The 12,931-nt window shown below is 42.7% G+C and overlaps 1 protein-coding gene across 1 annotated transcript in view; it reads left to right on the forward strand.

Annotated features, from left to right (window-relative positions):
* Window positions 1–8,074: 8,074 nt before the first annotated feature.
* Window positions 8,075–12,931, forward strand: part of LOC135525013 (capping protein, Arp2/3 and myosin-I linker protein 2-like) — a 34,667-nt gene continuing 29,810 nt past the window's right edge. The window contains 12 exon segments of the mRNA XM_064952799.1: window positions 8,075–8,272; window positions 8,896–8,982; window positions 9,211–9,289; window positions 9,434–9,462; window positions 9,586–9,759; window positions 10,176–10,253; window positions 10,432–10,508; window positions 10,583–10,686; window positions 10,750–10,796; window positions 11,408–11,489; window positions 12,536–12,632; window positions 12,735–12,792. Of these exon segments, the coding sequence (XP_064808871.1) occupies window positions 8,075–8,272; window positions 8,896–8,982; window positions 9,211–9,289; window positions 9,434–9,462; window positions 9,586–9,759; window positions 10,176–10,253; window positions 10,432–10,508; window positions 10,583–10,686; window positions 10,750–10,796; window positions 11,408–11,489; window positions 12,536–12,632; window positions 12,735–12,792 (1,110 nt within the window).

Consider the following 12,931-nt stretch of genomic DNA (forward strand, 5'->3'; position numbering starts at 1 on the left):
TGTGGCTTTAAATATAGTTAAGTATCAAAAGTAAGTGTAATTGCTAAAAGTATCAAAGGCTCCCGAGTGGCGCAGCGGTCTAAGGCACTGCATCTCAGTGCAAGAGGTGTCACTACAGTCCCTGGTTTGAATCCAGGCTGTCTCACATCCAGGCGTGACTGGGAATCTCATAGGGCAGCGCACAATTGGCCCAGCGTCATCCGGGTTTGGCCGGGGGAGGCCGTCATTGTAAATAAGAATTTGTTCTTAACTGACTTGCCTAGCTAAATAAAGGTTAAATGAAAAGTAAAACTATAAATAATTTCAAATTCCTTATATTAAAGCAGTTTTTTTTGTTTTGCAAATAGCCAGGGTGTAACGGCTTTCTTTATGTGAAGGAGAGTCGGACCAAAATGCGGCGAAACATACCATGGTCATTCCGAGTCGTGCAGTAAAAACCACTGATACTCTGTGCACACAGTGTTCCCTGGATTATAAGGCCTTAATAAAACAAGAATCAATACAAAAACAATAAACGTGAAAACCGAAACAGCCTAAACTGGTGCAAACTAACACAAAAACAGGAACAATCACTCACAAAACCCAACACCAAACAGACTACCTAAATATGGTTCCCAATCAGAGACAATGACTAACACCTGCCTCTGATTGAGAACCATATCAGGCCAAACATAGAAATAGACAAACTAGACATGTAACAGAATGACCACTCATATCACACCCTGACCAAACAAAACATATAAACATACAAAGCAAACTATGGTCAGGGTGTGACACAGGGGCTCAGACATAATATACAAACGAAGCATGTGTTTAGTGTGTCCACCAGATCAGAGGCAGTAGGGATGACCGGGCATGTTCTCTTGATATGTGTGTGAATTAAACAATTTTCCTGTCCTGCTAAGCATTCAAAATGTAACGAGTACTTTCGGGTACCAGGGAAAATGGATGGAATAAAAAGTACATACTTTTCTTTAGGACTGTAGTGAAGTAAAAGTAAATGTTTTCAAAAATATTAATGGTAAAGTACAGATACCCCAAAAAACTACTTAATTAGTACTTTCAGGTATTTTTACTTAAGTACTTCAAATGACTGCACACACACAGGTTTGTTTTTGTTTACATTGACTCTATGGAGAGCTTATGTTGTCCACTGTCACATATCCCCAATATTTTGTTAGTGCTTGAGTGTTTACTCATGTCTTAAATGATGTTTCTCTAAATTTATCTGTAAACCAACTACTGTATATGCATACAGCCTTACTTGAGCCTGGTTATGATCAGTCAGGACTAACTTCAGTAGGGCCTACACCACTAGCCTGATAGCTTACAGAAGAATGAGGAAATTATTTAAACAGAGACTATTGGTACACTGCAAGGATCTATCTCCCTCTAGAATAAATACCCAGCCGGTGCAAACAGAGTCCTAGCACACACAGCAAACACATGGAAACCTCAGGCTCGTGCCAAGTGTTAACTTACAGAGCAGAGGAAGGAAGCATAGCACGCTAGACAGAGAGGGTGGGTGGGAGATGGAGGAAACCAGGGAGAGATAAATGGAGAGGATGGAACCTATATTAGTACATTTTAATAATTGTTTTTCTCAGTGTAGTAACACAAGTTATGCTGGCCTCAGTTTGTGTTGTTTGTACACTCACAAAGCAGAAATGTCTCACCAGACAAAAGGGAAGTAACACACCTGTATGTTGGCAGATAGAATGTCATCTAATGTGACTGACAGTGGGCATGACCTCACGCTTACATCAGCTGTGTACCAAATTATAAACACAGTGGCCATGGTTGGGGGGGGTCTACGAAGCTATATGGAATTGTTTTAAGAAGGTCATACCAAGGATAATTTAGCTATTTGATTTTGAATTGTAAGACCCCTTGAAGTATCAAAAAAAGTATACAATAATTATTTGATGAAAACATATTATTGGCCTTACTGCTAGCCCATACAAATGCGTGGAATAACAGATTCACTACATGGAACCACTGAAGATGTCATTTGTGTTATCAGACATTAGTCATGGTCTGCAGATATGACAGTAAGGAATTTCAGTTATGCCATAAATATATATATTCACTCCTTGAACGTTACCTACAGGTAGCCATGTATGGAATGTAAAGATTTTTGTAAATGTAAATGCTAGCTAACCTTAGCTACCTTAACTTATTTGAAATAATAATAATAATTGAAATATCAAGTTGTGGAGGTTCTAGTAGTTATGGAATTCCAGCGCTTCTGATGTTAAATTGCTAGACAATTCCCACTTCTCATTATATGGTTCCTTTCAAAACGTCCACTCCTTTCGACACCCCCACTTTTCCTGACAGATATACTCCACTGAGAGATGACATACTGTATCTGTTGTTTTTACATTTGATGCGTCTCAATCCACCACATCTGCCTGTGACACACTTCCGCATCTGCAGTGAAAGGTGACAGAGCTGGAGCATTGTTTGTCAGACGATGAGACATCCCGAAAATCAATCTTCTCACAAAATCGTCTGTAGCGTCCGAACGGTTTGGCCCACATAAGCGTCTTGGGACTCGTCTGAAGTCGGTACAGCCATCTGCTAACTTCTGTCTGTAGCGTCCGATCAGTTTGGACTACACACTACAAGCTTCACAGGACTCGTCTGTACCAGTTGAAAATATATGGAAGTACAGTATATATAGTACATATAATGTTAAGTGCCAAAAATAATGAATAGAGTCCAGCTGCGACTTCATCTCTCAGAGCAGTCATCCCTCAGGGTCTCCATGCTGCCACCTACTGATATGTTATCTCTCAGTGCAGTGCATCGCTCAGGAATAGTGGGGGTGTCGAAAGGAGTGGGCGTTTCAAAAGGAACCATATAAGGAGAAGTGGGGAGTCTTTTAACACTAGAAGCACTGGAATTTAATGAAGTCCAGCTGCGACATGAGCTCTCAGTCATCCCTCAGGGTCTCTATGTTGCCACCTACTGATACACTATATATGCAAAGGTATGTGGACACCCCTTCAAATGAGTGATTTCGGCTATTTCAGCCACACCCGTTGCTGGCAGGTGTATGAGATGAGAACACAGCCATGCAATCTCCATAGACAAACATTGGCAGTAGAAAGGTCTTACTGAAGAGCTCAGTGAATTTCAATGTGGCACCGTCATAGGATGCCTACTTTCCAACCAGTCAGTTCGTCATATTTCTGCCCTGCTAGAGCTGCCCTGGTCAACTGCAAATGCTGTTATTGTGAAGTGGAAATGTCTAGGAGCAACAACGGCTCAGCCACAAAGTGGTAGGCCACATAAGCTCACAGAATGGGATCGCTGAGTGCTGAAGCACCTAGTGCGTAAAAATTGTCTTTCCTCGGTTGCAATACTTACTACCGAGTTCCAAACTGCCTCTGGAAGCAACGTTAGCACAATAACTGTTCGTTGGGAGCTTCATGAAATGGATTTCCATGGCTGAGCAGCAGTACACAAGCCTATGATGCCCATTCATAATGCCAAGCGCTGGCTGGAGTGGTTTAAAGCTTGCAGCAATTGGACTCTGCAGCAGTGGAAACACATTCTCTGGCGTGATGAATCACGCTTCAAATCAAATCAAATTTTGTTTGTCACATGCGCCAAATACAACAGTGAAATGCTCAGTGAAATGCAACAGTGAAATGCTCACCATCTGGCAGTTCGACGGACGAATATGAGTTTGGTGGATGCCAGGAGAACACTACCTGCCTGAATGAAAAGTGACAACTTTAAAGTTTGGTGGAGGAGGAATAATGGTATGGGCCTGTTTTTCATGGTTCGAGTGAAGGTAAATATTAACGCTACAGCATGCTTCCTACTTTGTGGCAACAGTTTGGGGAAGGCCCTTACCTGCATTAGCATGACAATGCCCCCGTGCACCAAGTAAGGGTCCATACAGAAATGGTTTGTCAAGATCAGTGTGGAAGAACATGACTGACCTGCACAGAGCCCTGCCCGCAACCCCATCAAACACCTTTGGGATGAATTGGAACGCCAACTGCGCGGCAGGCCCGACTTTACTAATGCTCTTGTGGCTGAATGGAACCAAGTCCCTGCAAAAATGTTTCAACATCTAGCGGAAAGCCTTCCCAGGAGAGTGGAGGCTGTTATTGGGGGGGGGGGGGCAACTCCATATTAATGCCCATCATTTGGGAATGAGATGTTCGTCAAGCACATGTCCACATACTTTTGGTCATGTAGTGTATCACTATTTTAAACGGACAGATTTTTATAGGGATGTTTTTATCATGCTAATTAGATATCCACAGGGCACTGACATCGACCTTAGGGGGTTAACCTGTTTAGGTCAGTATGCCTTTCCTGTGTTTGTATCAGTGCTTCACTGTTGACCACAGTCTGGTCGCTCCCTGCAGGTGGAAAGCTCCTTCAGCTACTGTATCTAGAGATTTATGCCGTCAGCATTGATAGCCTCAATCAGGTAAAACAAATGAACTTCTTCTATATCTGAAGTTACATATATTTTGCAGTATGTCGTTCCTTAATTATTTGAATGCTGTGTTTCTCAGTACTTCATTGACATATTTGAAAGCAGCCATGCAGTCGGATGCGTTTTTCTCTTTATTTTGATTAAATCCACCTCATATGTACATGCAGTATGTAAAGGGAGGGGGCAGTGTTAGTGTGTTACTGGCTGAGCACATCCTTACCACCATGGTTACCTTTGCATGGGTGTTAAAATATTTATGTCCATTTGAAAATGAACAGCCCTAATTGGCCATAGGCTAGCTCTGATCACTGATCATGTAAATTATTAGGGTGGTGAATCAGAGAAACTGGGAACACAAAGCAAATTACCCAACTCAATGTTGTTACATGTGAACAGTCAAACATTCCTAATGTCCTGCAATCCATCACCACCCGTTTACTGTCCGTATTGGACCTACCACATAAGGAGATGGTAACTATTATACCAGTGGGAGATGAGGCAAAACTTCCGATTTCCATCCACTCATCTGAAGAATTCCCTCTCTCTGCACACCTCTGGTCCCAGTCCGTATGGGCAGGACGCAATCAGGGCTCTGTGGTGCTTCCTCTTCTGTAGCTCTTCAGAGGTTAACACTGTCCGTCCTGGGATGGGAAACATTCGTCACCACCACTGGTTCAGCTCCTCAGGGGGGAGGGAGCATGTGCAGATACTGTCATTCTCTCTCTGGCTGTCGCTTAGTGATACCATGATGACAGTGAGAGTGTAGAACCCCTGGTGAGAATGTGTGATGTGTCGTCGTTTGGTCACACTCACAGTGACAAGGAAGTGAGGGATCATCTGGAAATATTACTTGACCCTGACACTTGAAAAGGCTGCAGGGCCACAGACATGATTTAAAAACAGAAGTGGAGGCTCTGAAATGTTCTGAAGCATAGGACTGTGTAGGACAGCAACAGATTTGTGTATATCTTACTCACCACTCACTACAACTTTCTACAGGTATTTAGTCACACCAAATGGACAAGCAGAGACAGAGTTCATGTGTTCAGAGTTCCTGTGTCTATGTGGTCACTAACGACTGCACTATTTTGCCAATCTTGCAGTCCAAATGTGTCTCTGTATGTCTGCATGGTGTCAGTAGTGACAGATAGATTCCTGCGTATGTACTGTTGACCATTCAGTTGGAATTGGGAACCTCAGCAATGGACATTAACAAACCCCAAAAGGTATTTATGATAGGAAAAGGCTCACCTTTGTCCTCTATATAATTGGCTGACAGGTTGATGGTGTGGATGGCGGAGCAGGTGTGATCTCGCAGGCCACAGGCCATCTTCAATGCAAAATTCCAACAAGAGGAAGGGCGAGGAGAGAGACAGAGGAACAGAAATTAGTTATTAATGTTGAACTGAAATGAAAAATAAAGTGAACCAATCACATAAATCAAATGTCATCCAAAAATGTCCCATTTTCTCAGTGCCTAAGACACCAGTGTCAGAATGATTTAGGGACAACGTGGAGATAGGAGATATTTTTAACCAAAGACTAAAGAAAATATACAATGGGGGATCAGTAATCAGTAGTGTAAGTGAGTGTTTTGCATGCATGAATGTGATAATGCAGGGTGTTGAAAGCCCAAACAAACAAAAGGCCACCAAGAACACACCTCCTCCAGTGGTGTCTGCATGAGGATCTGTCCATGATCATGAAGAGATTTATCCTGCTCCTGGACATGTAGCTGGACCCTCTGGGCATCCTAACAAGGAAACAAGAACAAAGACAGAATACGACAGACAGAGGGGAAGAATCATAAAACCGGGGACCAACAAGGATCCCATCTTCATAAACTGGCAGTCCCAAATCTAATCTCCATCTACATCTCCATGAGAATCTTCCCAAATCTAATCTCCCAAATTGAGAATCTCCATCTCATCCCATGAGAATTCACATCTCCACCTGAGAACCTCCTCCAGACCTCCATGCAATCTCCATTTCCATAGGAAGCAATATTTAAGAGGAAAGAAAACAAGACCAGGAGGGAACAGACAGGAAAGATAGATGACAACAACCAATGGTCATCGTAAACATTCAGTAACATGGCACAAAAGAACCACAACATACAAACTCCATGAAAAGAACATCAGGGTCCTTAATTTTTATCTCCATGAGAATCTTCCATTTAGTCACTTCCAATGATTCATAGTCACTTCCAACAATTAAGAATTTCACTAATTTCAATCATTTAACCTTGTAGTGTTCAGCCATCTGCAACAGCTGTTCTTTAGAAAATTTAGGTCCTCTGATTGAACTTGTGTACATGAGACACCATAGTTGTAAATAATTTTAAGCACATCAGACCACAACCAGAGAAATGAAATTGAGCACCACAGAAGAGAGATGAGAATTTACAAAAAACCTAGTTCAGATTTTTGTAGCCCGCTGGCAAGAAAAATCCCCAGCATGCTGGCAAATTAAAGCCCGGATTGCTAAAGTGTCAAAATTCTGCATTTTGACTATGTCCCTCAATCAAGATTTCAACCCACTTAGCCTGGGCCAATGGCACACAAACCAAACAAAAATCCGGCAACCACAAAGGGACCGTGGAATTAACAAACTCCAAACAATGGTGTGTGTAATCCCAAAGTGTATCCAAGTTTTCACCATCATTGTAAAGACCTAGTTATTTTGTTGCTTTGACAACTCAAAAAATTCAGAAGATTATAATTTTTTTCATTTGATTAGTGATTAATCAAATCAAATGCAGGGTGTTGAAAGGTGCCAATGCAAACAACAAAAGGTGTAGACCAATCTACAATGGTGTCTGCATGGAAATGCTTATGAATGTACAAGCTATTTAACCAACAGTGCCGTTCAAGAATTAGAGTTGAGAAAATATTTACTAAATAAAATAAAGTAAAAATAAAAAGTAACACAGTAGAATTACAGTACATAACTATAACGAGGCTATATACAGGCGGCACCGGTACCGAGTGAATGTGCGGGGGTACAATCTTTCCCTCATTTTCAGATCAATCCTTTTACATGAACTGAACTCTTGTTTTAATATGGTGAACCTATTCCTTTTAAAATATTTTTTTGAAAAGAAACATTGAACATATAACAGTCGAATCAGAGCAGGTGAGCTGGTTCTACTCTTTTTGGCTATTTGCTGGTGTTTTGTGGTGGAAAACTGATTAGTGGTCACATGCGCTGAATACAACGGTGTAGACCTTACCGTGAAATCCTGTTAAGCCCTTAACCAACAGTGCCGTTCAATGAGAAAATATTTGCTAAATAAACTCCCTGTTACAATTACAGTACATAACAAGCTTCCATTACCCCTGTCACATTGATCAAACATGAACTGAACTCTTGTTTTAATATGGTGAACCTATTCCTTTTAAAATATTTTTTGAAAAGAAACATTGAACATATAACAGGAATCAGAGCAGGTGAGCTGGTCAACCATGTTGCTGGTGTTTTGTGGTGGAAAACTGTCAACTGGTGATACAGTCAACCCTGTTATGGTCAGCTTCCATTACCCTGTCACACGGTCAACCCTTTCATACGGTCAACCCTGTTACGGTCAACCCTGTTACGGTCAACCCTTTTATGGTCAACCCTGTTACGGTCAACCCTGTTACGGTCAACCCTGATACGGTCAACCCTGTTATGGTCAACCCTGATACGGTCAACCCTGATACGGTCAACCCTGATACGATCAACCCTGTTACGGTCAACCCTGTTACGGTCAACCCTGATACGGTCAACCCTGATACGGTCAACCCTTTTATGGTCAACCCTGTTACGGTCAACCCTGTTTCGGTCAACCCTGTTACTTTACTTGACACTTACGATAGTCTTTTTATTATTTAACTTCTTGAGATGGGAAAATATGTTTTTTATGAAATTGAACATGTGCTTTACAATGATGGTGAAAACTTGGATACACTTTGGGATTAAGTGGGTTGAAATCTTCCTGGAAGATTGATTGAGGGACATGTCAAAATGCAGAATTTTGACACTTTAGCAAGGCTTTATATATATCAAAAATCTGAACAGGTTTTTGAAATTGGTGCACAATTTCTACTTAAAATATCAAAGGGACGCAAAAGGCACTAATTTTCTATAGGCTAACGGAATTTCTTAGAAATGACCGTGGAAATTTCTGACACCGAAGATTCTCATGGAGATAAAATGGAGATTCTCATGGAGATAAAATGGAGATTCTCATGGAGATGAGATGGAGATTCTCATGGAGATAAAATGGAGATTCTCATGGAGATAAAATGGAGATTCTCATGGAGATGAGATAGAGATTCTCATGGAGATTAGATGAAGATTCTCATGGAGATTAGATGGAGATTAGATTTGCTGCCAGTTTATGAAGATGGGATGGCTAATGATTCTTCCCCCTCTGTATCTCTCCCCAGAGCTCCGAAGTCCAGGAGCAGGTTCTCTTCATGATCAACAGATCCTCAACCCTGGAGGAGGTGTGTCTGGAAGGAGGTGGGCTCACTGTGAGTAGCCTACTCCACGTGATCCCCCTCACCAGTCTAAAACATCCCTCCCTCCCTAAATCATTCTACCTGGTGTCTTAGGCACTGAGAAAATGGGACATTTTTGGATGACATTTGATTTATGTGATTGGTTCACTTTATTTTTCATTTCAGTTCAACATTAATAACTAATTTCTGTTCCTCTGTCTCTCTCCTCGCCCTTCCTCTTGTTGGAATTTTGCATTGAAGATGGCCTGTGGCCTGCGAGATCACACCTGCTCCGCCATCCACACCATCAACCTGTCAGCCAATTATATAGAGGACAAAGGTGAGCCTTTTCCTATCATAAATACCTTTTGGGGTTTGTTAATGTCCATTGCTGAGGTTCCCAATTCCAACTTGCTTGGACTGGCTAGTGACTACTCATCTGCACATGTGTGTTACCTGTGTTGCCTGTTGTCGGGTGTGAAAGCTCTCAATCAGGAACTGGAGAACCCAATGGTCTCTCCCAGCTGTCCGTCTCCAGGATTGTTGTCTCCCCCAAACTCTTCTGTCTGCTTCATCCTTTTTGTTCATTTTCCATAAAGAAACTATGTCTTTGTGTTGATACTTATCTTGTGATAGTTTTCCCGTAGAGTATTGCATTTCTCTTTCTCATTCCTCTTTCTTGCCCCCTCCATCTCTCCTGGGTTGGCTAATCTGACTCAGGGGTTCTCTCAGAACAAGGCCTTCGCCAGCTCTCTGTGTCACCTGGACTTGTCAGGGAATACAGGCAGTCTGGCTACAGAGCAGGCTGTGGTGAGGGCGGGGCAACACTTGTTTTCAGTTCACGGTTTAGAATTCTTTGCTCCATACACTATCATACTTGAATAAAGGTCTATACTGTAGGTGCTGTGAGTTTCAGCTAAATGCATTTTGTGTATAATGTACATGGTGGATACTATGGAACATTAACTGCCTTGGTTATATTCAGTAATGGGTTGTCTATGAAATATTATTTGCTGTAAAGTTAAAGGGAGTTTGTTTTGCCAATGCAGCCCCACGTGTCAGGATATGCATGCTAATTGATACTGATATGACTTAATGATGCAGGAGGAATCTCAGTCAGAGTAATATAATTACTCCATAGTACAGTATTGAATTGAGTTGTTCAGTAGATGGTTTTGGCTCTAGAGGGCCATAGCACTCAATAGCTTCATATCTCTTCCTGTCAGAACCTGTTTAAGTTCCTTTCAGGGACAAATGCTGTGTCTAACCTGGACTTGAGTGGAAATGACTGCCCTCTGGATGCTGTAAGTGACCTTTAACATTTTACTTCTGGTCATGACAATAAACATAATCAGTCTCTGTAATCTTTGTTCATTTGAAAATGAATAGCCTGATATGCATGTTTGTGCCAATGTGAAATAATGCACTTATTTCAATACATCCCCAAACAATAATACATCCCCAACTTACTTCTCCCCCTAGCTGTTTGTATCTCTGTCAGCATGCTTCTTCTCCAACCTGGCTCACCTCAACCTGTCCAGGGACCCCTTCTCACACAGGTGAGAACCCTGCTTTCCATTATATATCTTGACCGGTGTTGTCAGACCCATCACTAACCTCTTTCTGTCCCCATGAAGTTGAGGGAGGTGACACGGACTGTAATGGAGTAAGAGCTCTGAGCTGTGGGACTGCTAGGAACCAGACTACCCCCAGAGGTTCTCTCAGGTGAACTCTCAGGTGAACACTGACGGAATGCTATAACAGGAAATGTCTGGCCAGGGTCTGGAAATGTCTGGCCAGTAAGTACTCATCTGTGTGGGAAGGAGCTAGACCTGAGCGGCTGTGAGGTAGACACACACGCACGCACGCACGCACGCACGCACGCACGCACACACACACACACACACACACACACACACACACACACACACACACACACACACACACACACACACACACACACACACACACACACACACACACACACACACACACACACACACACACACAGGGTGTCATCTTTTGGATGGGCCGTTAAACAGGTGTCCTGACTCTCTGTGGTCACTAAAGATCCCATAGAATTTATCATAAGAGTAGGGGTATTAACCCCGGTGTCCTGGCTAATTTCCCAATCTGTCCCTCATACCATCATGGCCACCTAATCATCCCCAACTTCCCATTGACTCATTCATCCCCCCGTCGATCCCCTGTAACTATTCCCCAGGTTGTTGCTGTAAATGAGAATGTGTTCTCAGTCAACTTACCTGGTTAATACCTGAATTAATAGACATACACACACATACCTCACTTTTTTCATCAGTGAGCTGAGACATTTTTTGGCTGGTTGATAATCATATGTACGACAATGTATGCACTCACCACTCACTGTAAGTCGCTCTGGATAAGAGCGTCTGCTAAATGGCTCAAATGTCAAATGTAATGTGTATTATGTGTCCAGCTGAGGTCTGCTGGAGCCCAGATGATTCAGGAGCACATCTTTGAAGCCAAGGCCATCAGCATTCTGGACCTCTCTGACAATGGTACGATACCAAACCCACCCCTCATCTCTCTCTCTCTCTCTGGAGAGGTGTGGGTTAGATGGAGAGAGATGGAGAGCGCACAGGTGGTGTCTGTGGGCTAGGTGGTGCCAACCAGCAGGTGATAAATCACGCACCATTCAGATCACGGAACAGAGAGGGAGACAATGTGTTCCTCGTGGGACGATCCCCTGCTCTCTAGCACAATGAGGAGATCTCAGCAATCAGCCCATGGATGAGGGGTTGTGGTTAGATTGGCTGTTCTGGGAACTGTCCAGGGAGTCTCCATAGGGGGCCATTGGGGGCATCATTAAGAGAAAGAAAACCCCACTTGAATAGAGTATTTTCCATATATTTCTATCTAGGAATCTCAGAGGGCAACAGAATGCTGAGGAAATGTATATTCAGGGGATAAGAATAACCCTTCTTCCGCATCATTATAACTTAGCATTATTTTTGGATCTACCAATAGAAAATGAAAAATATGTTTTCTCTTCTCCTACTATGACCTCTCTCAACTCTTGTTCTGGAAATACAGCAGAGCCAATAAAATGCTTGACCGCTGACAGGACCTCAAATCAGGCCATGTTATTTCTGGAGCAGGTAGACAAGTGCAGGCAGGGTTCCCAGCTTCCCACAGACAGTCCTCCATGCAGCACTGAGCAGCAAGGCCAGACATGTCAGTGTCAGTCAGAATAGACACAGCACTGCTGGGACACTGATGCTCCAACATCCAGCACCTGACTGTCTGCCAACCCACTTCCTCGTCCCTCACTTCTGGGGATCGTACCACTGACGTCACACTGACTGGAACAAAGACTATAATGGCTCCCTGCTTCCTTCTACACCAGCCAGTGGCTCATATATAGAGACCATTCGTTTTCATGGGGAATGCAGCTGTCAGAAAGCTCCAAAGAATCCTAATGTGTGTATTTATGACAAAATAGGCTCAACATGATTGAATTGAGCTGACTTGAAAAAATAGCTTCCTCAAAGCATATAGAAAGACAGACAGAGAAAGTAACAAATATACATCTATCTATCCTCAGGTTTTGAGAGTGACATGGTAACCATGGTGCTGTCCATCGGACACAGGCACTCCATCCGCGATCCGGCTTTGGGACTCAACTTTGCCATGAAGTCCAGGTGAATAGATTGTTCTGTCACGTCCACTGTGTTTTCTATCCATCTATCTACTGTATATCCATCAACTGTCCCCTTCTCTCTCTGCCTTCTCTCTCTCCACAGAGCTCTAATAACAAACGTCCTACAGCGTATCGTCCAGCTCATGCAGGAGGAGGAGTGTGTGAGTGTTCAATCTTGTTCTTTGAGTGACAAACTCACTTATTTACATTCTTTCATGTGTCATATCTCAAACACTTAACTTTCATTTGTACCATGTGTAATTATAATCATTTGAGGGGCGCTTATATTTGTCATGTTCC

Source organism: Oncorhynchus masou, chromosome 31 (assembly GCF_036934945.1).
Source record: "Oncorhynchus masou masou isolate Uvic2021 chromosome 31, UVic_Omas_1.1, whole genome shotgun sequence".
In the NCBI taxonomy this organism is placed as follows: domain Eukaryota; kingdom Metazoa; phylum Chordata; class Actinopteri; order Salmoniformes; family Salmonidae; genus Oncorhynchus; species Oncorhynchus masou.